General features: G+C 41.7%; 1 protein-coding gene across 6 annotated transcripts in view; it reads left to right on the top strand.

Annotated features, from left to right (window-relative positions):
* The window catches only part of CARMIL1 (capping protein regulator and myosin 1 linker 1), a 193,889-nt gene extending 167,010 nt beyond the window's left edge, over positions 1–26,879 (top strand). For 4 of the 6 annotated variants that reach the window (XM_057414782.1, XM_057414777.1, XM_057414776.1 and 1 more), the window contains 9 exons: positions 3,315–3,381; positions 3,691–3,887; positions 7,989–8,095; positions 10,362–10,794; positions 14,519–14,597; positions 17,254–17,487; positions 20,249–20,383; positions 22,425–22,571; positions 25,835–26,879. In XM_057414782.1, the coding sequence (XP_057270765.1) occupies positions 3,315–3,381; positions 3,691–3,887; positions 7,989–8,095; positions 10,362–10,794; positions 14,519–14,597; positions 17,254–17,487; positions 20,249–20,383; positions 22,425–22,571; positions 25,835–25,959 (1,524 nt within the window). In that variant the 3' untranslated portion in view covers positions 25,960–26,879. The remainder of the gene's footprint in view (positions 1–3,314; positions 3,382–3,690; positions 3,888–7,988; positions 8,096–10,361; positions 10,795–14,518; positions 14,598–17,253; positions 17,488–20,248; positions 20,384–22,424; positions 22,572–25,834) is intronic. The other 2 variants (XM_057414781.1, XM_057414778.1) reach the window with 1 other exon arrangement.
* The last annotated feature ends 750 nt before the right edge of the window (positions 26,880–27,629 follow it).

The following is a 27,629-nucleotide window of genomic DNA, read 5'->3' as shown; positions in this document are numbered from 1 at the left end:
TCAGACTGGTTTTATTTGTTGTTTTTAATTCCCAAGGTACTAGTGTTCTTCCACAGTTGATAATATAATTTAAAAGAAAAACCTCAGGAGAGCCCAGGTAGTTTTGTGAGTAAGGGAGTCAGCAGAGAGGAACCTGAGACACTGATCATGGTGAGAGATCCTGGGAGTTTAAAGTTGGGTGGGACATGTGAAGAGTGTCTAACTAAATAAGCCCTTATTTGGGAGCATGATGGAGATCTTCTGGCTCCCATCTCCTGCAGAAGGGTTCCTTTGTGGAGCCACCTCCAGAGATCTCAGTGGCACAGACTTCAAAGAGTGTCTCCCAGCACTCAGAGATGCAGTTTATATCTGTTCTGCTAGGCAGCGTACAGTATGCTCACAGAAGTGCAAGGAAGAAGTTCAGAAGGTGTTATGCTAAAATTGAAAGCCCATGAAAGATGTGGAAGAAGTGAAGGACGGGAGGTTGATACTAATAGTAAAGGGCATGAGTGAAATATAAGGCAGGAGAGACGCATTGTTCTTGCGTGGCCAGAGATGCTGGGAAGGCAAAAAGTGTGCATCTGCCAGACCTGAACTACTTCCATGAACTGTGGGAAATGGGTCTAAGGCTAGGGAGAGGTAGAGATCTCTTCCTAAGAATTCAGCTATCTCCTCTAGTAATGACATGTGCTGTGCTGCTGTAGCATACTGTGTGGAAATATTAAGCTGAGATTAAGTCTAATGTTTTGTAAAAAGAGCACACTGGCCTATTTAAATTAATGCTTTGACCCATTTTGCTCTGTGTGTGATCTAGAAAGTTCACTTGGCAAGAAGCCTTTCATCTGTGCACTTTCTAAACAGGCTAGAAAACAGTTGTTTTTCAAATAAAAGTGTATGTATAGCTGTTATTCATGCTGTTAAAGCAAATGGGAGGCATCTCTATCCTTCTGCCTTTATCCCCAGCAACCAAGCTGCTGATGGATCATGCCAAGCTGACAGACAGTAAGTTACAGCAGTGGTCCAGCAACCAGCTTATGAGCATCAGCACAAGCTCTGCAGGGTCATCTGGGGGCATTTTCTTGTTTGAGAAGGAAGATGAAATCATTGTGTTCCTGGCTGTTTAGGGATGTCTTGGAGTGCTTAAATCCCTACACAGGAACCTCAGAATTTGCCCTGTGTTGTTTTGCATTGCTGCCCTGGGCCAATGCAGCTCTCAGCTTGTCTGTCTTCATCCAGGAGCACTCTGAATACTGGCTGTGAAGTTACTGAGTGATTTGAGGTCTCCTATCAGCCTTGTTTTCTGCCCTACTTTCTGACCTTCTCTAGCGCATGAGTTGCTTCATTATCCTACTAGATGTAATCTTCAGTTGCACCACCCAAAAGAGTGGCCAGCAGACCAAAATGCATGCAAGTAAACATTGACAAGAGAATTGGGCTATGGCTGGAAATAAAACCAGGGACTACTGATGGTGACTCCTAATTGCTGTTCCCGAAATGCTGAACGGCTTCAACATTTCCTTACATGAGGTGTGGATGCCTGTGGTTGTTTCAGGTTTGGGTGATTGGCAGCTGTTGAGGTGTGCAGCTCAGATGTTGTCCAGCTGCCTATCAGTTGCACAACCCACTGCAATTTTGAGTGAAAAAGTTCAGCACCTCTGCAGCCACTTGCCATCAGATCCACTGCATTTAATTTATTGGTAACCCTGAAAGTAATGTTTGACCTTTTGATGCAGTAACATTTTCCTTCCTCATTAGTTTCAGGGTAAGTCAGCTCAGGTGGCAAGCTATTTCCTGGTTGTTCTTGAAATTGTATCATTTGCTGATGCTTGTCAAATGTGGAAGTGGAAACCTGTCTCTTTTTACCTCAGCGGTATGCATGGCAATAAAAACAGAGCTCTGTTGTGCAGACAATGCTATCACTATTCACTCTCTAGTCTTCAAGTTCTTTTCTGGTCTTCAGAAGATGGGTAATAACTTTCCTGCTATGAAAGTCTGTCATAATCCTGAGCATGTGAATAGTGGCATAATAATCCTCCTGACTACTTTGGATGGGAATATGAATTCAGTACATGTAAGTCTGTGCACTGAACTTTCCATACATGAAAACTAACAGATGTTTATCTTAACAGTTCATGATTTGTCTGAAATGTCAATGCCAACTATATCTTTTCTGGCTCATATATAATTGATACTACTAAACTTAATTAACAATTCTGTTAATGAGTTTTGAGCTATAACAGCTTCCTGACGGACAGTCCAGGTTTGAAGCCATGAGACTTTAAGTCTAGCAAGTATATGGATTGTCACTAAAGCCAGCAAGTACCACAAAAGGAGCCTGTCTTTGCAGAGCTGAGTCATTTTAAAATAACTCTTTAGAAACCCTGAAACCAACTTTTTGGTTGAAAGTCTTACAGGGCTAAGGTTAGGAGGTTTGGAATTGGTGACGCATGTAGCAAACCTGTCTTTCTTGCCATGCAAACCTTCAGAAGAGTGCAGGCAAGAAAACAAGGGCAATTTTTTTTCCAAAAATAACAAACTCGGGTCTTAAGTCTTGGGTATTTGTGCTCTTAAGGCAAAATACTTCTTTTCTTCTGGGAATGTGAACATGAGAAGAATAATAGCACATACCTTTCAGGAACTGCATTGGCTCTGTGATGAGGTAACTTTCCACCTATTCTCAGCCTATCTAAAGCCCAGGGAAGTCAAGTATTTGCTGGAGATATTGCTAACACTGACACAGTATTTTTTCTTTTTGAAGAATGTCTGTGTGCTCCAAGACTGCATTTTGCTCGGGAAGTTTAGTGAGCTGTGTGGTGGTGTCCACAGCTGAATTTTAATCACTTGTCACTAGCAAATGAACTGAGGGAAATATGTTTTGTATCAAAAATTAAGTCAGAGCAAGGAGGAAACTGTCCCTGCTACTGTCATTAACTGTGCAGTACCTGACAAAGTAATTCAGTTTTCTGTGCCTCATGATCTCAAATGCAGAGGTGAGGTTTTAATAGTTCCCTTGTTTTACAGTTGGGAATCAATGCGTTAATGCTTGGACAAATCAAATAACCACCCTGTGTACAGCCTGTGGTTTTAATGGGAAGAATAAACTTATCTCCCTGATTCTGTTCAAAACGGAGTTGAACAAAATGGTAATTTAGAAAAAAGTTCTACATGTTGAAGAAGGGGAGGGAAAAAAAGACATTCCCCCCTGGTGTTAAACCTAACCATATCTTGAAATTACATGCATGCTTGAAGAACTGATTTGTCAGATAAAAAAGAAAGGGTGTTTTGTCACGTCTTCTGTCTGCTAGGGTAATTTTTGTTTTGTTTTATGTTGATAGATGACTCCTAAATCAAAAAGGAAAAGCATCCACAGTAGAATGCTCCGCCCAGTGTCCAGAGCTTTTGGTAAGTGAGAATATCTTAAAACCTTTTCCCTTCCTTGTTTGCCTGAGATTCTAGTAGGTAGTTCTTGACTGAAAAGCACAGGTGACTCCCCCTCTCTCTGGATTGCATCTGAGGCCCACACTGGTTGCTTTGGTTTGTGACTCTGCTAGTGTACTTGGTAGTAAATATTTGCTCACAGTGTTCTGTCTGCTCACAAACGTGAGTTCTTTAAATGTGTTTATAACTATTTACCACAAAAGAGAGGAATGGCATTGTCTTTTGTTTTAAGTAGCATGCTAACTCTAATTAGAAAGTTTTGATTTCTCTTAGAAATGGAGTTTGATCTAGATAAAGCACTGGAAGAAGTACCTATCCATATAGAAGACCCACCATTTCCTTCCAGCAGGCCGGACAAACGAACTTCTGGATTTATTTCAGAGTTACCCTCAGAAGAAGGGAGAAAACTGGAACACTTTACAAAATTAAGGCCCAAAAGGAATAAAAAGCAACAGCCGAGCCAAGCAGCAGTGAGTCCACATTAAAATATTGCTGGCGATGTCATCTGTTGATTGCTTTTTGCCATGAGTCAGGCCTTGCAATGTAATGCAAGTTTTTAAAGTCCCCTGTTAAAGTTTTAAAAGCCATAAGCGACTACTTAATTTTTCTTCTGATATTCATGTCTTTCAGTGAGCAATCTCTATTACAAGCTTTTTCTCTTGTTTGACACAGCCTAAAACCAGGATATGTGTCATTGTTTTTCCATTTGTTTTTGTTTTTACATGGAAGCAGTTTCTGGAGGTAGTTGGAGCTTTCACAGGAAATGCACAAAATATCATGAGACTTTTCAATTATACTGCAAGGTTTTGTTAAGTCTTAATCCTTTTTTCTGCCTGCATTAAGACATGGTAACTTGGCATGAATTTTTATTTCTGTCAGCTCTCAGAGGAGCTACTCTGTGACACCCAGCTTCCCACAGCTCCTTAACTAAAGATGGTGTCTGGGCCAGCAAATCTACATAGTCACAGATCTGCTTTTCATGCTGGAGCCTGCCTTAGAAAAGCAAAACAGAAGAGCACTGTGTCTACAAAAGGCATTGGTGTGAACCCAGGAATATGTGTGAGGAGTTCCCACAGTTCCATTTCCTTGGCATACCACATCAATAAAGATTTATTTCTGTGGTGGTATGTCCTCAGGGTATGTAAGGACAGATCTGGAGGAGTTACAGAGCTATCTCATGGCAACAGAGCACAGCTGATATGATAAGTAACCCTTATCAAGGGGCAGCCATTGCTTCTCTGAGTTATGCTGCCTAGTAATGAATGCCTGTGGCCTCTCCTGCTTGCTAAGAATTGTCAACGGAGAAGACCACTGAAAATTTCCCTAATGCTGGAAAGATCATATCAGGTGATAGAGTGTTTTTTGCACCATTTGGAAATGCAGAAACCTTCAAGCAGAGGGGGATATTCAAGCCAACTTTCCATTCCCTTGTGCTATATGGGGAAGGGTAGAGGTAGCAGAAGGATGGACTGTTCTCCACATCGTAGTAAAAACACATCTGTGTTTACTTCCTCCAGTTTCAGTTATGCAGAACACGCGTGTTTTCCCAGTTGCTACAATTGCTTCTCTTCCAAACTACTCAATGCATCCCATGCCGTCTGCACAGGGGTTTGGAAGGAGTGGGGGCATGGGAGAGAGCAAGTGCTTTACTACCAGGCATGAGACTAGGACATGCAATATCTTGCTCAACAGAAACAAAAAGCTTACTTCTCGTTGAGGAAAAGTGTTGCTTCCCATGATAGTGCAATCTGGTGGGAATGCTCATCCACATTGAATTACTTAGGAAATCGGGGTTGTTTAGTTGCAGAAATTGAAAGAAACTTTTTTCACTTAAACTTAATTGTCCCTGTCTTGTTTTTATGGACTATTTAATTCCTTACTATTTCTGACCCCATAACAAGTCTAAACAACTTTTTGAAAGACTTAAGGTGTTTGCTTTGATGCTTCCAAAAATGAAACAGCTGAATTTTGAAGGCCAGAATAATGAGTGGACTGTGTCATTGTTTTGGAGGTAGTTGGAGCTTTCACAGGTAATGCACAAAATATCATGAGGCATTGTCTGCAGAATTCATTTGCTTCTGGTTTTGTCACTTTGAGACTACAGAAAGCAGTGGTTAGGAAAAGCACGTGAAATGAGCAAGGCAAAATCTTGACCTTTTCTAATGCTTAAAGCAGATCTGTAGGGTTGTTTGCTGTTCCCGTTATTTCCATTTAGTGATTAAAGGGGTCTCTGATGGTCAGAGCTGTACTTCTCTGGTTTTGCTGAAAAATGTAAGGAGGAAAAAAGGGAAAAAGAGAAAAAAGGGAGGAGTGAAAGCTAACATGGGGTGGGTGGGCAGAATTAAGATTTATAGTTTTGTCACACTTTTTACTGAAATGAGTGTTCAGAGGGAATTAAAAAAAAGGGGGAACATTAACACCACTCATCCCCATGTAGTTTTGAAGCAGTACGATGAAGCAGTTGTTTATTGTTCAGATTTTTGTGGGATCTTAACCTCATGAGTTCCTCTATCGTGTGTGAAGATTTAGTACAGCAAAGAGGTGAATCTCGGAAGTATGCAAGAGATTGTGATTCATTTTATTTAGTTCTGCTTCCAAGCCAGTTTTTTTTCCTTAATAAAGAAACAGACAAGGCTCACTTTTAAACCTAGGCTAAGAAAAATAATAGGATTGACAAATGAAAACTAAACTATTTTGGTTTGTTTAGCATTAGGAATGTAAAACATAAACCAGAGCTCAGTCCTTTCCATGAATGTTGATCACTAAAGGGCATTACATTAAATATCTCTAGGAAAATCTTGTGCTTTGAGGACCTTATTAGGCTCTCAACATTTGTGTATGTCTTTAGGACATTTTTAGGAACTTGTTGCTTTTCATGTACAAACTAGTTTCTGTTTTGAGGTAGACCTCATTTGCTGCAGATCATTGGATTCTTCTATTACTTCTCCTTCAGGAGATGCATTTGCCTTTGATACTTCCATGTTTGTTCCTACTATCTGGAGGGTTCCAGTATCAATATTAAATGGTGTCTCATTCTGTTGAAATGTGTCAGCCACTGTTGGTTGATGTGTTTTGGTTGAAACGTCAATGTCAGCTGTTTTTGACTGAGGAGGTAAATATTTACATTGAGACAAGCAACACTGGTGTGACCAACCCAGATGTTAGCATATGCATTGCTGCTTAGTGTCAGATGTTCCAGCTAAACAAGTTCTCTGCAGAAAACCCCAAAGGTGGCAAGAGTTGGAGGTCTGAGAAGTCATTGTGCTTCTTAGAATAAACTGGTTTTTAATAGAAAATACACAGTTTAGCTGGCAACAAGGGAGTCATTCCAGGTGGGCTCTTTTCAGATCAGTATTACATTGCTGCAGCAGGTATTCATAAAATATTAACTGTTGTTTGATAAGAAAGTAAATACTTGGTTTCTAATGAGGTTCAGTAGTGAAGAGTAAGAAGTTTCATGCATGTGTCAAAGCACATCCGTTGTCCTGGCTTAATGGAGTCTGGGTTTGATGTTAACTGCAGCTTTTAAGAGTATTCATTTTTCTTATTAGAGGTATAGAAAAAAGTGTGCATTCCAGCTGAAAAGAGAAGCTGGGATTATTCTTAGTTATTGTGGCAACTAAGAGATTCCTTGATTTAAATTGTTTTAAATTACAAACCCTGCTATTTTGTGGCAGTCCGATACCTGGTGGTTAGTACTACCAAGAATACAGCTGGGTTGGGTCTTGTGGAGTCCTTTGTAGTCACCTAAGAGGTTTCTATACAGCATTTAAATGGAAGGAACTCTCTCTACTGGTACTAGCAGTTTTCCACATCAAAGCCACATAGAGGAGCCAGACCACATGAGAAATCCTCCCAGGAGACAGCATGTTTCATCTTCAGGAGGCTACAGAGTCACAAGCTAATCTTCACAGGGCCTTTGTGATCAGCAGGTATTACTACATCAGCCTGGTTTAGGTGCTTCTGTCACCCACATTCAAAATGTGGGCACTGAAAACAAAAAAGGGGAGTGGGTGCGCCGTTTTCAGACACTCAGCAAATATCTGTGTTCAGTTCCTAAAGTGAAACACCTGATTCTGTATTTAGAGTCTCTGCTTCTGGTAGTGCTGGACTGAATGGACTATAAAAGGCTTTTTGTTAGCCTGCTGGAATTCTATTTCTGGATCTCTAAATCCAAAATCCAGAACATAAGTTTTTTCTCTGAATGGGGGTACAGCTAGCTGCTGAAAAAATGTTCTCCTCAGGTCACCACATGATCAGGATGTCTTAACTCCCTTTTTAATTTCCTAGCTGAACTACTGATCTATTCTCATAAGCCCAAGGCATTCAATGCCTGATCTCATGCACTGCAGTATGCAATTTGTCACTGATATTCTGGGTTGCTTCACATTTGATGGAATGCGTCACCTGCCCTCACTGAAGGGAAGGGGAATTCCAGTGGTGATTCCATTGTCCACACTGAGGTTTGGTTGGCTCACACAATTTTTATAATGTCTTAACTCTCAGTTATTATCACTGAAGCAAGTATGCTTAGATTACTGTATACCAGAGCAAGTGTTCTCTTCCTTCAGGTATCTGCTGGAGTACCTCCAGAAGGTGATCAGAATGGCCTCATGGGGAGAGTGGATGAAGGCGTGGATGAATTTTTCACTAAGAAAGTGACAAAAATGGATTCAAAGTAAGTTCAAATTTATTTTTTTTAAGTTTAATTTTCTAAAAATAAATAAAAAAAAAACAACCCACAACCAAACAAGCAAAAACCATCCTGGTAGACAGGCACATAGCACTTCTATGTTGTGTTTGACTTCTGTTCCCAATATCCAGGGTTGCTGTAGTCAAAGGCAGAAATTATCTTGATAATCAATGCATTGTGAATTCAGTTACCCTCCCTTAAAAACTGCTACTTTGTAATAAATTGCTTTAATATACTGTCCTGGGTTTAGCAGTAGCAGTCAATTTTTCTCCTTGGTAGCTGGTGCAGTGCAGTGTTTTGACTTCTGGGTTGGTGAGTGCCCAAAAAGAACTGTCATGGTTTAAACTCTAGCCAGACAGCTTGTTCACTCACTCCCAGTGAGTGGTGCTGGGTTGGAAGCAATCAAGGCCCCCCCTGGGGCTCTCCCCTTCCCTGCTCCCGGAGGGATGGGGAGGAGGATTGAAAGAGTGGAACTCCTACGGGTTGAGACAAGAACAGTCCAGTAACCAGTGTTCAACACAAATCACCACCGCTGCCACCAACGACAACAATGATAAGGGAAAATAATAAGGGAAGAGAATACAATACCACCGGCCAAGAAACGAGTCCAACCCAGAAGCCCGTGTCCTTCCGGGTAACTCCCCGTTCCCCCCTACCCTGGGCATGACGTGCTGTGGTATGGAATACCTCCCTGGCTAGCCCGGGTCAGGTGCCCCATCTCTGCTTCCTCACGGCTTCCCCTCCTCCCTGGCAGAGCATGAGCCTCACAAAGTCCTCGGTTAGGGTAAACATTACTTAGCAACAACTGAAAACATCGGTATTATCATCACTGTTCCTAGGCTGAAGTCAAAACACAGCGCTGCACCAGCTACCAAGAAGGAGAAAAATGAATGCTACTGCTAAACCCAGGACATATACTGTGTGATGGGAGTTACTGATTCAGGTGTATTTCTGTAATTCAGTTGCCTTCATTTTATTCTTCAGTGGAGCTCATTAGGGCTGGAGCAGGGCTTTGTATTGGTTGGGGATCTCCTCTCCAGTGCTAGTAGTGCACATGGGCATCTCTGTTTAGTAAGGACTGCTGCTGGGCAATGTTTTGATAGATGATTGAAATAGTAGATGATTTAGTAGATTTAAGCTGGTTCAGAAACACGTTAAAGACATGTTTGATCAAGGTTTAGTATCCCAGATTTAGACAATTCATTCATCTGAAAGATATATCTCCTTCAGCTTTGTAGAAGAATTATACAGCTTATACAGTTGCTTTGTAGCTGGTTGTGTATTTACAGGACCACAAATCTAGATGTTCTTGTATTCATGCATGTTTGTGCATATACATACAGAGACACACACAAATACTTGCATAAATAAATGAGAAAGCGAGGCTGATTTCCAGACAACTTGGAATGACCGCTTCTGTGCTGTATGTGACATCCATTAAGGAATGGTAGGTGTTAGTGGGTAACTAGATGTGGCAAGAAAAGCAAATGTTTTAAAGTCAGCGTGAGTTATCAACAGTGACATGTGAAGCCATGTGTGATACACTATGTGTAGTGGTTAAATGATGGCAGCTTTGAAAAATGGATTAGCCAGGTTGGGTTCAGGGTGCTCACAGACTACTGCATCCTCCTGTGCTTCCCCTGGGTGCCTGCCAGCCACTCGTTTTCAGATATCACTATGAACTTGCACTATCCTTGTGTGCCCATCCCTGGACATGCCTGTTTGCTGCTGTGGTTTGCTGCACTGGTGGTTCTCTCTCCAGTTAGGATGTTCTTATGCAGGCATGTTATGCACCCAGCTTTCCTCTCAATACTCTGCTTGTAACATACATGCTGGCATTGGCTCTATCAGACACAGGGGAAGCTTCTAACAGTTTCTTCTCACAGAAGTTACTCCTCTAGATCCCCTCCCACACACACTACCAAAATACTGTCATGTGAACCCAGTACAGATGTGCATAGGCAGGTTGGGTAGAGCTGATTGACGTTGGAAACAGCGACGTTCCAAGTGCAGATGACATAGTTGCCTCTCTTCAGTGTACATGCACAAGGCCAGGACAAGAATCCTCAAGACGGTATGATCAATGTTAATTGTCCAGTTTGTAATTTAGACACACCAGCTAATGACTTGGCTGAGAGCAACGTATGGGTCACACAAAAGATTGGTTTGCCCAGTAGAAGAAATTTGGTACTGTGTAAAAGAGAGGGAGGAGGGGAGTAGAGAATTGTTTAAAATGTCTATGTCTTAATAGGAGACCATCCGCTAAAAGTTCAGAGAGCAGTGAACCCAGTGAAGCAGGCGATGAGAAGAAGAAAAGGGACTCAAGGAAGAGTGGCTTCCTTAACTTAATCAAATCAAGAGGCTCCAAATCTGAACGTCCCCAGACTGTGATGGTGGCAGAGGAGCCCTCCTCACCCAAGGTTGCTGCAAAAAGTCCAGCTGTGGACACAAACAAGAAGGAGGTAAAGCCGGCAGAGCAGAACAGTGGTACAGAGCGATCTGAGGAGTTAAAGACGCCGGACTCGCTGGAGGAGGCACAGACAGATGATGCAGCAAAAGCCGAGAGGGGTGACAGCAAAGGAAGCCCACAAGGAGGCCGGAGGTATGGCGTGCAGGTGATGGGCAGTGGACTTCTCGCAGAAATGAAAGCCAAGCAAGAGAAGAGAGCAGCGTCTGCTCAGAAGGTGAAGGCAATTTGATTTCTCTTGAGTTGTTACAAAAATGGGTAAGAGCCAAGTGTCTTCAGGGGAGGTGGACTGGGTCTACAAGGGTTGGTGCCTGGGGTTTGGCACATCAGTCCTGCTTTCCACTAGGGATTATGGTGTTCTGCAAGAGGTTTGCTCTCTGCTGTGTTGGTTAAACATGAATACCCTGGCTAAGGGCTAGGCTGCAAATGTGGAGGTACAGCAGGAAATCCGCTCTTAAGCCTGTACTTTCCTCTTGTGGAGAAGGTGACACCAGCTCTTGCGCTTTATGTCAGGCCATCACAAGCACAGAAGAGGGCACGTAATTGTTTACATGCGTTACAGAGAAATTTTTGGGCAACTAGTAAGCACAGCGTGGAAGTCTTCTCTCTATATGATGTGTGGTTTGTTCATGTGTAATGGAAACATGCTTTGGAAAAGGTAAAACTAGGACAGATGTCTTACTGTGTGCCCCCTGCACATCAGTATCTCAAGTGTTCGGCAGAGTGAACTACAGTGGTAGCTGCATGTACTCTTCTCTTTTAGAAGGTGATGTAGAAAGATGGAGAGATGTACTGTATTTTAAATTATATATTCCATGCAGAGAAGTAAATCTGGCTTCGTGACACTGTTTACAACTATTCAGATGATACTTTTCTTTATGCACTTCATTTTTACATCCTTTTTGCCCTGCATCTAATTATTGTTATGCCTTCAATTTCTGTATTTCAAAGCTAACACTCAAAGAAAATAAGCTTTCTAAAAAAAAATTGGTCTATTCCAAATTATCTGTCTGGATTCCCTCCACTACCCTCTAATTTTCTCCTCTGTGAAGTGCTGATGCTGGGCAGGAACCTTGCTTCACTTTACAAACGTGTGGAGTGGAATATCCTAGTGTTACTCTGAAGCATTTTAGGCCAAACTATTTTGCCTTATGTCCATTTGCCTTTGAACTTCCCCATTATCATCCCAGCTGCAGTTGCCATATTCTTAAATTACCAAAAGATCAACCTTTTTTCAGTCCTCTCCTTCTTTTCAGCATACAGGGAACTTGGATGCTCTCCATTCCCCACCATTTATCCCTTGTCATTTGGAAGCTGTTACCTTATGACAGAGCTCATCTGCAAGCTTTGCTGTGTTTTCCTTTTTTTAATACATTGCAGGTTCATTCTGTCTTTCTTTGTAGTTTAAAGTTCTCGCCATGATACCTGAACCATTCCTGCAAACACTGGAGTCTTGTAATAAGCAGATTCAAATTAACAGTTGCCTATGGTTCATTGAAGGGATCCTCAGCATAAAACTGATTTTTTTTTTTTTTGAAGAAATGACCAATTTCTGCCATTCTCATTGGTGCTGAGTATTGCCCGTGAATAATCCCACTGGTTTCTAAAACACCAAGTTTTTAAGGAAAATGCTGTATGATTTTAAGTGAGAGTGTTATGCTCTGCCTGTAACTTTAAATTTACCATGCTACTCCAGATTATGTACATTTTTACAACTGCAAACAGTGTATGCTTGGTGCTCTTCAAGTTCTTAACACTTGTCATCTAGAGTTACTCAGATCTGGAATAATGTGACTGAGGTATAATATTAGCATATGTAATTTTTTTTCTTAAGTGGGCAGAGTAAAAGTGCTCTGTGATTGATGAGCAGCTTTGTAGCATTGATTGAAAATTTGAGTTTCATCTATCAAAAAGAAAAGTTGCCTCTTCCCAGTTTTTTCCACCCTTTGCTTTTTTACTGGTTGGAAAGGTTGCCCCTCTTTTTCTTTAAGGTTTAATTTTCAAGAAACTATTATTGATTTTTTTTGTTAGATTTTTGGTTTTATCATATTTATGGAATATAAACATAGAGGGGTTTTTGTACTACTATTTAAAGAGAATTGAAGAAAACAGAATTGAAATAGGAATCTGTACACAGCAGGGTACCGAGTTATCCATTCTTAATGTTGCCAAGACCACACAAAATTGAACTGCTGTTCAAAAGAATTTTTCACATACTTCATCCTGGATCACAGTATTGAATAATTTAGGTTTGTACTTTTATTCATGATATTCACAAGGGTGAAAATCATACAGTATCTGGATGGTTGAGCTACAGAAGACAGCATCCTACTGCTCTTACATTGTTTAGGATGGGTATGACATCAACTTCCCTACCATCTTCAAATTTATCAGAATTCCAGTGTGATGGAAAATGGTATTTTCCTTTAAGCTACAGATGGCTGCTTATATTCTGAGCTATTTTACATGCAAACAAAGCCAGAAGGAATTTACTATTTCATTCATACCCTACCGCAGTCTTGTTACAGATACAAGCAGGTGCACAGTAGATGGAAAGATGGTAGGTAGATGCTTTTTTGTTTTCTTTTGCTTAGAATACAGTGTGTGAATTGGCATTAAGGGTAGAGTCTTTGGCCATGCATAAAACTATCTTTTAGCTCCATCTAGTGTTTGCAGACTGCGTTTTTAAGTACCGCAAGCAAGACCTAGGAGCAGACCATCATTTGTAACCTGTTTATTCACTCTCAATGGTACCCAACTCTGCAGGATTTCCCAACCTTGCAAGAATTCCTATTAAAAGTAGGGCCTGCTCGTTATTTATCTACGTAATAAATTCACCTGCATTTATCTGACATGACTGACAGCTTCTCAGACTGAAGTTTTGTAGCTAGTATTAAGTGTTCTCTTGGGACTATAAGCAGTTTGTAATGTGTGTATTGCAGGTAGCCAAACATGGTAACATCCTAATTGCATTTTTAAGTACTCCACTAACAGATGGCAGCACTGGCTGTTGTACTTGTCTCTGTACATGGTCTGATTTCCCCAGTAGTCCCATAACTAGGGATGGAGGCAGGAGTTATAGTGAAATTAGTTTTCATATTGTCATACAACTGTCTTAAGTCATTCACTGTAGCTAAGTGTTATGCATGTATCTTCAATATTTACATAGAAAAAAAAGTATATTGGTGACAGGCATGAAGAAATTGTCGCAAATTCAGTTCCCAAAAGCTTTTTTACCAAGGTATGGAAGAAAAAAAATTAAGCAGAGAGTGCTATTCACTTCAAAAATACATACTCAAGACCGTCTTACAAAGAAACATTTTACTTTAGGTGGAGGTGGAAAGGTGAGAATTTAGCCAAAATGTCAATGACAGCCAAGAAATTTTAATAAAACCTGAGTTTTCACGCAGTGGTACAAAGCATAATGTTCCTGCAGGTCAGACACTAAAAGGAGGCTGGCTCTTTTACAAGCCCATCAGCTGCCTATCTAAGCTTCTTCTAGTGAGCACGCAGGTTTCAAGCTTACTTAGGCTAGAGCTAGTCTTTGCACCTTTTGTTTTGAGGCCAGGATGTTAGGAAAGCTATTTTTGAGAATATAAGACTTAGCCAGTATACCATCCATCACATGAACAAGAAGACCCCTTTCTGTAGAGGTGCTGAGCATCCACTGGTGCTTGTGATGGGCAGCTTTAAACACCTTTCAGTAAGTAAGGTCTGTTGTGTAAAATATGTTAGTACTGCTACTGCTGTAGTAGCAGTTTTCTTCCTGCTTAGATCTTCAAGAGCTGCAATAGAAACAAGGAGAATCTGCCATTTATTACTATCACTGCTTTCTCTGCCTTATGGCTTCCAAATAAGAGCTTTTTTTACCCTAACAGAACCACTGAGTTGTATTAATTACAGATACATTATTAATATGAGAGATTTTCTCACTCTTTCAGAAACTTGGAAATGACACAACTCCCAGAGAATCTTTTGACACCACGACGTGCTCAGAACGGCTGGATGGAAGTGGCACAGGTACAGTTTGAATGTCCTGGTATAAGCTTCTTTTTGAAAATGCAAAATGCTTAACCTCAAAAATCTCACTTCCTTCTCCAGGTTGTGTGCCTACAATTGCTTAAGTGAAATATGAGCTTACACTATGTGAAAAGGATAAGAAACAAGCTCACTTTTTTTTACTGTGTTGGGCAATGCTTCTTGTGAAGGGAGCTCTAGGGCAGAGTTGACAGCTTAGCTTTTACTCATGTTCCACATTGTACAGAAGGGAAAGTACTTGATGCATATGCCTGAGGTACCTTCAAAAAGATGCCGACTTGGGATCAGCAAAGCTGAAGATGAAACCAGGAGTCAGCAAAAATGTTTGTGCAGGAAGAAGTGAAACTCAATATATCTGATGACCTAAGTATGACCAATTTGCAAGATTTATTGTAGTCTGTGCATGTGCCAGCTTTCAACTGCTAGACTAGACATCTCGTAGGCAATGGCAGCTGGCTCTTCCAAAGGTTTACCTGGCTTGACCAAAGCCAGGGTTGTCTGCAAAGCTGTGGAAGCCCTTGGACATTGCACACATGCACAAAATGACTCTCTGTTACGTACAAAGTAGAGTCTAGCCTTGCAGTGCTTAAAGTACCAGTTCCCTCTGCATGTAGTCCTGGACCCTGACATGGCAGTGCCTACAATGCAGCCATATCAGGACAAGATGAAATTCTGGTGTCTGTGTATGGTTCTGGAACTGGCTGGCCAGTGAAGCATTCAGAAGAGATTCAGATCTGGTGATTCGTGCATACAACAATGACTGGACTGAAAGGAGGAGGCTGAACTGGGAAATCCAGGTCTGATTTCCTAGTGGTAGGTATCCTGCAAGCATGGGACATAGGGCTGCCAAAACATACAGAAGCAAGGCTGAAAAAAACAGGCTGGAATAAAAATCCAAATGGGGCATATTCAGAGCATGCTAAACTCTGTACATCAGCACTTTTAAAGCCTGATTATCTTTTGAGGAGGACCTTGTGTACTGTGTGTGCTCCCTAATACTATCAAACTGAAGCCAGAGGAGCCAGAATAATCTGTGCTTGGGGCGTTAAAGTAGGTGGGAGTGTCTGACCCCAATTTTTCTCTGGTCCTTGTCTCTGTATACGACACATTTCATCCCCACCTCACTGCACTGTGCATGTCCCTTCCATTTGGCCTCCAGCTGTCAGTTCTTTTATACCTTAAAAAAGTAAACTCTTGCTTAAGAGCTCCCTGGGGCTGCTCTTCGCTGTTGCGACTACAGTTTGCCTTTGGTTTGGGTTAATGTATTTTAACTTACTGTGTTCTAATGATATTAGCAGGCCTGAGGTTAGGAAGGCAAGAGAGACAGTTAATGGAGAATGCTACAGGAAAACTGAAGCTGGTGATGCAGAAGGAGAATATGGGGGGTTTTATTCCTTGCTTCATGTCTGGATGTTGCCTGCTTTTTTTGTGGAGAAGGTGTCCTCTCCACAAGTGGAGAAGGTGTCCTGCTGTTTTTTGCTTGCAGCATGAACGTCTGTTGCATGCGTGAAGACCCACAAAAATATGTATGTGCCACCCAACTCTCTATAGTTTGCCAGAGTTTAACTCCAGCTGGACTGAAAAACAGCTACATAAGCTGGAAGAAGGTATTGGAGATTGGCTTGCAAAAAGCTGTATCAACATTCCCTTCCCTCCCACTGCCCTTAAAATGTCTGTGCTCAGCACTTTTGTCACAAGTAGGATTTCTGAATGGCAATAGCAGGTAGGTAGGTCAAATCAGCATCTTTGCCAAGTACCAAGGCTACCAGTCTGCATTTCAGTCTGTAATTCTCTTCTGAGGATAAAGATGTGACAATCGTTGAAAGTCCCAAGCTAACATACAAGTGCCAAGATAATCATTATACCCTCTACGTACAAGCCTTCAACCTTTCAAGAGCTGCAACATAGGAAAGGAGGGCGGGCATTTTGCTTGTTTGCAGCCTGGAGTCCCGCAGGCTTTCTACAAGTTGCACAGCTTGATAGGACTGATTTATTGCCTGCAAGTCAGTGTAGCTTTATCTGTAAATACCTTGGCCTTTGGTTGGGGTAAATAATAAGTTGATAAATTTGCTAATGTGTGGAAACCATAATCCATATACACTGTTACTAGATTAATCAAAATGTTATACAGTGAATACTTTGATCTCAGCTAAGTTTCAAAACCTCCTCCAGAGCTTGCTAAAAGCAACAAATAAAAAGATGTAGCCTGCTGATCACACATTTGGGATTTATTTTCTGGGCCAGGATTTCTCTGTTGATCTTGGATACCCAGCCTTTTGTCTGTAGAGGCGCAAAACAGCCAAAGACTGCCTTTTCCACCGATCATGCTTTCTCAGCAGGTAGGCTGTAGCATCTGCTCTGAGAAAGGTGAAGGAAGAATAAGGTCCAGCCAGCCATAGCCCCAAGTGCATTAAAAAAGGGGAGATGCCATCATTATGAAGCTTAGCACGTGTAAGAACTAGCAGTTTTAGAAGCTTTTTTTGCAGTGATTTTGAATGAACTGTTAGGGGTCCTCTTACTCACCCAGCAGTGCAGCAGTGATTTGTGAGGTAATGGTGGTATTTTCCACACGAGCATATCTCTGTACGAAGCCTTCTGTGTTGCAGGAGATTTTATTTTATGTGTCTCTGTATTTTAGTGCCTAAACTCCAGCAGCCCCTTCCAGAGAGCCGATTTGCCTCAAATAAAGGTGACTCCATCTCAGCATCATCTGAAAAAAATTCAAAAGCTGAACCAAAGGCAGAAGCTGGTGCAAAGGCAAGAAGTTCATCCAATACACCGACCAGCCCAAAACCCCCACTGCAGGCAACAAAGCCCAGCCTGGCAGCACGACCCACGGTGCCACAGAAACCGCGCTCTGCCTCTCGTACTGGTGAGGAGCTCTTCTGGGCATTTGCTGTTCCCAGCTGGGTACTTCTGAGTGGTGTTTGTGGGGGCTGTGGAGGAGACACCAATGGCCACATGCTTAACAGAAGTTAAATGTAGAGGGGCAGGTTCTTGGGCAGGTTCTTCCGTCGCTTGCTCTTGACTTGCATCCTTCTTTCCCACCTCCCTTTGCCCTAATTCAGATAAACTTCCTAAAATGGTTCAATCTGTGATCTCTGATAGTAAAGCCATAAGAGAAGCAATAGCAGCAGCAGCAGAGCTGTTTTGAGTTAGCCTGCTTTCATGGAAGAGGTGATCACAGAAAGCTACTTCAGCATCAAAGCTCTGATGTAATAGCACTGACAAAAGTAACTGTATTTTCCCTAAACACTTTGCTCTAAGTACTGAAGTCCTTGGGTGTTTTCTGGCAGGATTCTCCTAAGTCCTCAAGTAAATGCCTGTTTTTAATAACTTAAACAAAACAACTCTCTCTCACTCTTTTGACTTGTTTTGCCTTTGTTTCTTTCCATATTGCTTTTGACTGGAAATAATTGTAACTGTGCTTTTATAACTCTGTAAGTCTGCCAGTTGAATGAATGTTAACTTCTGTTCTGCCCTAACTTCCTGCCTGGTTATTATCTCCAGGTTTCCAATAGTGAGAAATACCTCAGCATGTCTCCCATACATTTGTCTGTCTGCTGCTTTAATAGGCCAGTATCACAACCCCCTCATCCCAAAGTACAGCCACTGCAGTTGCGGAGAATTAAGTGGTAGTTACTGACTCTCACATCAGCTATCACAAATGCAGCTTATTAATTGCTAATGACTGAAAAATTTGGGCATAGCCATCTGTAAGAGCTTATAGACTTCTGGACTTTTCCCATACTCACTGTTGACCTTAGGAAAATATATCTGGTGAGGATGAGGGGACAGAGGGATATTACAGCCTCCTCCCTGCCCTTCACGTGTAACCTGAGCATTACTTAGTCTCTGCATTTCAGTGGGTAGGATGTTGTTCAAACACAGAATCACCTTCAGGTTTTAGATGGCGTTATATTTGCTTTATTGATCATTTTAGAAATGGCCATTAATGTGAGAGGTGTTGGGTAAGATGCTCACAAAGATTAATACAATAGGAAAGCAGGGCTTATATTGTGATGCTTAATCTGTAAAATAGGCAGTGGGTTATCTCAAAATCTCAGATATCAGAAAGACCTAAGCTATCTGTTTCTGCCAGCTCCTGTTTCCTGCAGAGAAAGCATACTGTGGGTTTAACACAAGGGAATTAATATTTATTTGTAATAGGCCAGCTCCTCAAGTGGCAGAAAAAGCAGCACCATCTCTGTTGCAGTCTAACTTCTGTTCCTGTACCTGTAACAACCTGCTGGTTAAGCATGCCCAGGTGATGTGGTGAAGAAGCCAAGCAATAATTCTATTTACACTCTTGCTTCCGCTGTTGTTCCCAGTGGTGTGGCCAAACTGTGGTAGCAAATTCTTGCTAAGTCATCTGAGGGACAAGGAACACAAAGCAGAGGTCCACAAATTATCAGAGACTGCAAGTGGTTCCTCAATGAAGTACATTACAGCTTTAGTTCAGAAATACATGGCTGTGTTTGCCAAGCACTGAGCGCATCCGTATGTTGATACCAAGTTTCCCAAGCAACTGGCCTCACACACACATCAAAAGCATGGAGCAGGTCCAAGAATTGGTGTATCTGTTCTGCTTGAGTTGCATTTGGAAGTTCATCACTTTCCTATGCTGAAAGTAAAAAGATTGTCTCCTCTGTGGTGGCTCCTCCACAAAGAGATTAATTCCTATTATTTTCCAGTATGCAACTGAATTGATTCATTGTACAAACATGCAATACAGGTGATACCCTTGAGTTCCTTTTTCCTTCTGTCAGCACTAATGTATCTTCTTAGTCCCTCTGTTGTGTACATATGTCACTGTTTCCTCCTTGGGAGGCAAACATACAAGCAGTTTAAGTAATCTATTGTAACTGCACTTCCCTGCTGTCCAAATGGTAGGTGTCTAAGACTGAAAATGTCTTCCTGTAATGACTGTAAAGATGGTAGTCAACTTGCCATACATAATGCATATCCAGTCTTTTAGAGAAACAAAATATCCAGGTGGTTTAAACTATGAATGTGAACTTAAGTTCCATGTTTCCTCACAGTCTAGAAGGCAAACTATTTTTTCTGTTTAGAAAGTCTTTGCAGATGTGATGTGATCATGTTATGTACTGGCAATTTATTCCTGGAAGTAGAGAGCTCTGTAGGCTATTGATGAAACTTGTTTCCCTAGTTCAGTTTTATGTCTTATAACTATGAAACAGTACTTTTAAATTGACCAGTTCATTATGTTTCAGTACAATGAAAATATAAATAGAATCAATATTTCCAAAAATCCATCCAAAATAATTTTCAGCTGTCCCTTACAAATTGTATACTTACGTCTTGCAGGAAATTCAGTTGGTCCCATTGGCTTACTATTTGTGCTGCAACAGCAATACAAATTAAAAATGCTGAAACTGAGATCTTGGTTTTGGCTATTAAGATCCTGGACCAAAGGCCATCATATGCTCTCTTGACATAATGTAAATTCCTCCTAGATTCTTCCTAATGTAGAATCCTCCTTTTTCTGACACAGATTTTAGCTGTTTCTTGGGTTTGTATTGTGTTGTGGTTTGGCCCATCATAACAGCACCATTTCTGTGAGCTACAGCACAAATGTAACTTCTCACCCTTTTGTTCATGGTACTCCACAGAGGATGCTCCGGAGTCTCCCTCTGGCCCCAGTTCCCCAAAAGTTGCCCTGATTCCACCAGTGCTGAAGAAAGTTCCTTCTGATAAAGAAAAGGATGGTCAGAGCAGCCCCTCTGTCAGATCGTTTTCTCAAGAAGGTAGGTGTGTTGCTCCAGCTACTAGAACTCGATATGTCCCTTGATTTGTTTTCACTTGGATTGGAAGAGGGTTATTAATTTGGAGGAAGAAAGAGAAAGGAAAGTGTATCTAATTATCTGTTCCTCACCTCCACCCTTTGATCAAGCCAAATGAAAGATGAGTCCTTTGGTGTTAATAATGTAGCTGAGCAATTAATGGACTCTTGTGTATATTATGGTTTAGTTTGGTCTGAATTGAGGTGCTGATTGGTGTTGGTCACACACAGTAATGTGGAATGCAGCTCCGTGGTTCAGCACATTTCCAGGGGAGCAGCCACAACGTTGTTCCTTGCAGCCAGCCTCTTGCTTTGTTCTAACTCTTTCTTTCTGCAGGGTCATTGCATGTGGCTGAATTAACCTCCTCAGACCATGATACTCTATGTGCCAGGTCAGGGCTTGGTACCTTTTACACACACCAGTAGACTGCTGCCTTGTCATTGATTTTCATGTGTGCACTGCACTGCTACTTTTGCTGGTGCATTTCCTTGCCCACAGTGGCCTCTTAGAATTGCTAAGGCTTCCTCTGATAGCATAGGGTGTGTAAAGAAGTCTTTGCAGAAATGTTGCTCAGTGTGGTGCTAGCTGGCACAAAAGACATTTGAAATCTGGGGGTAACACCTCTTCCTTCCTGGGACTCTCCTCATGAATACAAAGCAGTTCCCATCACTTCAGCTGTGAGACAAAGGGGTGCCCTTTCACACTCTGCCAGCATTTCTTTATGGTATGGCATTGGGGCGGGTAAGTCAAGGCAGATACCTAACACTAGGTTGTGGAGACCAAGCGGTTGTGCTGCCCACAGAGCCCACGGTTACTCTCTAGACAAGAGGAGGGGAGAAGCGATCTCCAAAGCAGGATGGTCCAGAGGTATATTTTGAGAAGCTTCTCCCTTTCTGTCCTGAAACTACCATGGCTTCTATGAAACAGCTTACCTCACAGTCTGGGTGTTGCTCTGCTTTAAAAATTCCTGCTGTGTGGCTGTGATCTGCATGTCAACACATGTGGGGTATTTGCAGGTTTTGACTCTCACTTCAGCCATCTATATGATGCCGTTGGGCCGCTCTCGTGCCCTAATGGTAGCCCAGCAGAACCACCACAGTCACACTGAATTACCTAAAACCAGCAGGACACGACACACCCAAGGACCTCTACTGTGTCTGGAAACGACTGAGGGTTCAGAGGTCCATGATGCCAAAAGCTGCTGCGGTCTGTGGCTCAAGGTCTGGAAAAGACAGCAGGGTGTCTGAAGTGCCTTCCAGTATTTGTGGCATTACGAGGGCTGCAAGGCAGAATAGAACCTGTTTATTCTCCTGCATTTAGTCACATCAGAGCCTGTGTTGAGACAGGTGAACTGGGCTACAGCTTAGGCATCAGACTTGCTCCACTAGTGCTGTCATGTTGAGAGCTGTTGCAGTCAAAGGCTCTTGTCACAGTAGACTCTCTAAGCTGCTGTCTGATAACTGCCTTTGCTGGAGTCCTTGTTTTCTCATCAGCTTTTCATCAGACTGTGAGAGTAAACTTGGTGCTACACAACTATAGGTCTGGAAAGAGTAAATTCTTTTAGGCTTTTTAATTGTGTTTGAGGTTTTCCTTTTTCTTTATTGCTGTTGTACTTCCTCACTCAGTCATTCCTCTGTCCTTGCTTTCTGCCATCTTTCAGGCTAGCATGCTGAGTTTATTTCTGCAACTGGTAAATCACTGCAAATCTGCCTAATAAGTAAGCAAAGTTGTATCTCGTGCAAAAGAGAGCTGCAAATTAGATGATACTTGATTATAAAATCGTTTTGGGACAGTCTTGGAATACACCTCTTTACACAGCATACCTGTAAGATTGGGCTGCAGTTACTAACATAAATATCTGGACTACATTTAAGCAAGCATCTTGCATATTGATTACTACTCTGAACAACTGATTAAATGGGATGGATAAATGAAGTTATTTATATTACTTTCTGTATGTGGGCCTATGGAACAGCTTAGAGATATGAATCCTTTTCCCTGCTAGAGCAAACAGGAGATTGTCAAAAAAGAGATACAGTTCCTGACTGTGCCAAGCCATCTAGCAGCATGAAAACCACTTCGGGGCAGTGTTCTACCAGTGCAGAAGAGGAGGCTAATGTGCTTGGGCAGAGGAAGGCACAGCCAACTTCTGGTTAGAAGTTTTCATTTTTCATCAAGACAGTGCTTGATAACTGGCACTAACAATTGTAATAGCAAAGAAGCCACAGAAAGGTGTGGGTTTGTCATTGGATTATGAGAAAGGCAGAAATCTCATGGGATGCTAATCATCTTTCTGTTCCCATGGGGACTACCTGGCATGAGCGAATTTCCAGAGAAGAAATGCGTGTGAATGTCCAGATTGGACAGAGCTTTGAGCAACCTGGTCTAGTGAAAAGTGTCTCTGTCTGTGGCAGAGGAGTTGGAACTAGATGGTCATTAAGATACCTTCCAGCCCAAACCATTCTGTGATTCTATTATTTTTCTTTCATGACAACATCAATGACCAGTACCATATAGGACCTGTAGCCCTTCTGCAGAAGAGGGTTTATTACAAACCGTGTTTGCTCATTGCAGTGATGCTGATGTGTAGGCATGCTGCAGATAGACTGTCACACAAAAGCTTTGTGTGCTTCCCTACCTTCCCTTTTTAAAATGTGTGCACTGAAGTATTTCAAAATACATTTCAGCCTGAATATTGTTAGTGCCAGTTTCAGTACATCACTCACAAAACCATTTGAGAACTGGGTAAATCAGGTTATTTTGACATAGTACTTAGATTTTCAGCTTCATAAACAAACACCACCAAAAGAACCCAAACCCAGCCCTGTGCTGCAAGCTTAAGCCATTACTTCCTGAAGAGCAGCTTTGACTTACGGTGAATTCATTTAGTAGGCTATAAAAATGGTTGATCCATGTGTTTTTAAAACATAGAAGCTCCTGTTCTCAAATGGTGTGTGTTTACATGGGTTTTTTTTACCTCTTAGCTGGTTTGTCTAAACAATGATTCAAAATTACTTTTTTATGAAGTATTTTAATGAGGGATTTGAACATCTTATGTAATTGCATTTACCCTTCAGTTTTTCTATTTGTAAGACATCATGTATCCCTTTTGTAACATCCTCAGCCCAAAATGTATGAACTTGTTTCCTTTTCATACTGTAGAATCAAACTTAGCCCACCCAGACTTGGACTCCCTGTCATAATCAAATTATTATATTTTAGTTTGTTCTAAGATCTCCCTCTGATAAAGTAAGTTTCAAAAGCTGAGATGCTGCCACAGGTCTATGCAGGTCACCTGTGTATGGTTTCATCGGGGCAAGGGCAAGCTCTTGTGGCAGAAGCCTGCTTTGCAGTATGTGAACTTAGATGCTTGATGATACATTTTTCAGGTAATTCAGGGGCAAACTACCTGTCTTAATTTATCAGGTTCTAAACTAAAATGGCTGCTGCAGGATGTGTTCTGGGTTTTGTTTGAAGAGTGAATGGAGGCCAAACAAAGGCCGTGTAATTATTAGGAAGTACAACTATCAAAAATGACTCAAAAATTTCCAGGCACCATTTCTTTGAAAAGCAGTGGTGTTTGGGAAGGTGAAAATGCCTAAATGGTGGGTTTTTTTAAAAGGAATTTTTAGGTATCTTAATCCTCTCCAATTCTATTAAAAAACTGTATTATTTTTAAAAATCCTTTCCTCTCTGTCCCAACTTGCAAAGCCAGGGTAAGAGTGCAGCAATTGCGTAGCTGTTGGCTCTCATTTCCTCCCATATTTTGGGTAGTGCAAGCAAGGAAACAGGTATTTTTGGCTCAAGAATGCTATTTGGGTAGCAATTGTGCCATGTGTGCGGAGGTGGGTCTCCACAAGACATGTGCTGGATATGTCTGTTCTGCTTTCATCACAGCAGAGATCCAGGACTGGACAATGTCTGTGCCAAGCAGAAATGGTCGAGAGCTTTTTGTCTCTAGTTTCACAGCATGTTGGCATGCAGCAGCGCTGCCTGGCCACTTGTGCTGGCCCCCTGTAGATACAGGGAGCATCCCTACTCAGGCTGCCGCAGCAGCGTTAACTCCCTTGGGATTCCTCTTTGCATCTTCTGTATTCCTGGCAGACCCTAACACAGCCTGGCACAATTTGTAATGGGTCATGGAGATGCATCAGTGACAGCCTCCTGCTTCCCTGTCCCTGCTGTGGCTGGAGCTGCATGGTGGTGACAGGCAGGCTGTCCCTTGCAGTGGTGAAGCTATAGGTATGCAGTACATGGGAAGGAGAGGTGGTGCTTCTTGGCCACTGTGACTGCTGGTGGTGCCTTGTTAAGCGAGGTGTGCACAAATGGGAACAGGCACAAGGATCAGTGTGAACCAAAGCTAGACATCCTTATCTGAAATGGTGGAGCAAAGGTGGTCTTGTAATTTTAACATTTATTTTTCTGGGTATGAAGAGAGACAACTTGCAATGAAGTCCCATTTAACACATTTAAGTGTGTTTAAAGGTTCATTTTAATAGAAAGAATGAGATTTCTAAATCTATCAATCCTTGTGTATGATCACCCTCATTGATGGGCATAATAACTCTCTTGTTACCACAGCAATTGTGGATCACTGATTCAATTAGAAATCTTAACAAGGTTTCACAACCTTCTTTGTAATTTATTTCAAAGCCTGTAGGTTTGGGGAAAACCCTGGCCTTACAGAGATGATAGAGTGCTGGGTGAACAAAATGGGTGTTGTTTGCATTTAGATCATGGGAAGTGGGTATGTCCTGCTTACCCCATTGCCAAGCACAGCAAGGTGCAGAGCCTGTGGTCTCAGCTGGAAGAGGTGCAGATTGGGCTCAGAGCCATGGGTGTTTTCCTTTCCCCATCAGAACAGAGTAGGCAGGGAGCAACACTTCAAGTAATGTGGATGCCAAGGTGAATGTCTGTCCTGATGAAGGCTGCTGAGTCAAAAGGGACTCAGAATATGTAGATGTGTCCTGCTAGGAAGACAGGCCCACCTGGGAATGTGCTGCACATCTGAGGGGTGGCCAGTGAGGATGTCCACCTTAGCAGTCAGGAGTACATTGCCTGAGATCCAGCCCAGTGGGGAAGAAAAGAATACTGTTCTGGATTTGAAGTGGTGTGATGAGAGGAATGTCTCCAGGCTGTTTCTAACTGTTAGGTTTATCCATGTCACAGTGAAGTACTGAGTTTCATATTTCAAGTTTCCCTGCTTGGCAGCCAACACTGGAATAAAGTTTGCTCACTCTCTCTTCTCTCTCACCTTTTTTCTGGGTTGAAGATTAACAGACCTAGGCTAGTCCCACTAGTGCGAATGAATTGAGTGGGAGCAGAAGCAGGTCCTGTGTGCACGAATGACTATTTATTTTTTGCTGTCTTCTCTTTTCTGCAATTATTAGTAAGACCTATTTCTGCTTTATACAGCTGCGAAAAGAAGCCCTGGCCAGCAGCCTCATGAGTTCCAGAGATCCTTAAGTAAAGATGGCCATCAGGGAAACAAGTCCAGTGACTCTGGAGAAGAAGCAGATAAAGATTTTATTTTTGTTTAGCAATCAGTACAAGTGCTTCGTAGTGCAAGAGCTTTTTATAACAATCAGGGTACAGCAATCAACAGCCCTTCTATCCAGCTGCTCTTTCACCACAGGTACATTTCCATGCAGAAAACCTGATCTTCCAGTCATGATTTACAGTGCCCTCACTTAGCATTGATTTGGTCCTTAATTTCTGTTCTGTAAGACGCAGACATTCCTTTCCATGCCTTTGCTAAAGCCAGCGACTCTTTCATGTATTCTACTTGAATTTCTCTGAAGCAGCTACCAAGTGTGCCCTGCATTAGGGCACTTAGAAAGCGAAGCAAATTAACTGGACATTGTCTTACACTAATACACTGTACAGCAGGTAATGTGTTGTACTGCTGAATGTAAATGTGTCAAATCTGCACGTGACTTACCTATAAATATATTCTTGCGGTATGCAATTGCACATTGTAATTATATTAAAAGAGCACACTAATAAAATAATTTGTATAGATTATATATATTAAATGCTTGGGTATGGTTTTTACATTCTCCCATAGGGAGCTTCTTTCTTCCTGTTCTCGTACTGTACATAAAGCTCCAACGCTTACATTTGTGTACCGTTCAAAAAGCACAACAGAGAAGGATTCGGATGACGTATAATCATGGTATGCTTCCGCATTCGTATATTAATGTATATAGTTGGTTGGAATGAGGGCAATTGAAATTTTATTAATATTGGTGTTTTCTAGAGGCCTTCCTCAGTTCTGTCTGCATATTAGCTTCCTTTCAATGTGTAATTCTACAAGAAAAATAGTTTGACATCTGTAAAAACATTTCAGCTTTTGAGGGAGGGGGTTCAGATTTCACAGCTACCCACTTACATTACAGGTTGAAGGGATTTTATTCATATGTATATTTGTAACAATAAAAAAATGATTTTACAACTGAAATGCTCATCTGTGTTTTTACCAGCACTATTTGTGGTCTGATAGTCTCTGCTTGCTGAATGATGCTGTTGTGTCAGGTAGACAAAGCATAGTTAAAATACATATAATCTTTTTCTGCTTCTAGTAAGATGCCTGTTCCTGCTGAAAGGGAGACATGCCACATCACCTCTGTGAAACTGGTGAAAGGAGATTTCTTTGCTAATCTCCTCCCTTGGCATCTTCAGCAAAGCAGCCTTCTCGTGAGCCAGAAATACCTGCCATCCTAATTCTCTATTTCAGTGCCATAGGAAGACAGAACAAAATCATTTTGGTAACTCCCAAGAGCAATTTCCCTGCCCCAGCTGTGGCTTCTTGCCTGGATGGAAATGCTCAGTTAGCTGTCTGTCAAATGACATTCTGTCTGATCCCTGTGCACATACCTGTTATTATGACTCCTCCTACTGCAGTATAAAGGGCTGCTAAGTCAAACCAGTATCCTTTTATGCCAGAACACCTTAGAGGCACTTCGTAGAGGTTAACATCTTGAAAGTAGGCTACAAGGCTGTGGGAAAAAGGTCCTGAAGGATGGGGGTTCATACCCAGGGGGATTGCACTGTTGTGGAATTCTGCTCTCATCTAAAACGATTAAGAGAAAGTTCTTGATTTTCACATATATTCCTGATTTGAGGGGCATCGGTGAGAACACAAGACAAATGGCAAAGGAAAGCTTTAAACTCCTGTATTAAAAAGGAAACACAATCCAGTCATAAATAA

This window comes from Pezoporus wallicus, unplaced genomic scaffold, assembly GCF_028554395.1.
Source record: "Pezoporus wallicus isolate ANWC-B61680 ecotype Strahan unplaced genomic scaffold, APGP_CSIRO_Pwel_v1 contig_2, whole genome shotgun sequence".
In the NCBI taxonomy this organism is placed as follows: Eukaryota; Metazoa; Chordata; class Aves; order Psittaciformes; family Psittacidae; genus Pezoporus; species Pezoporus wallicus.
This window is presented reverse-complemented; position numbering and strand designations above follow the sequence as displayed.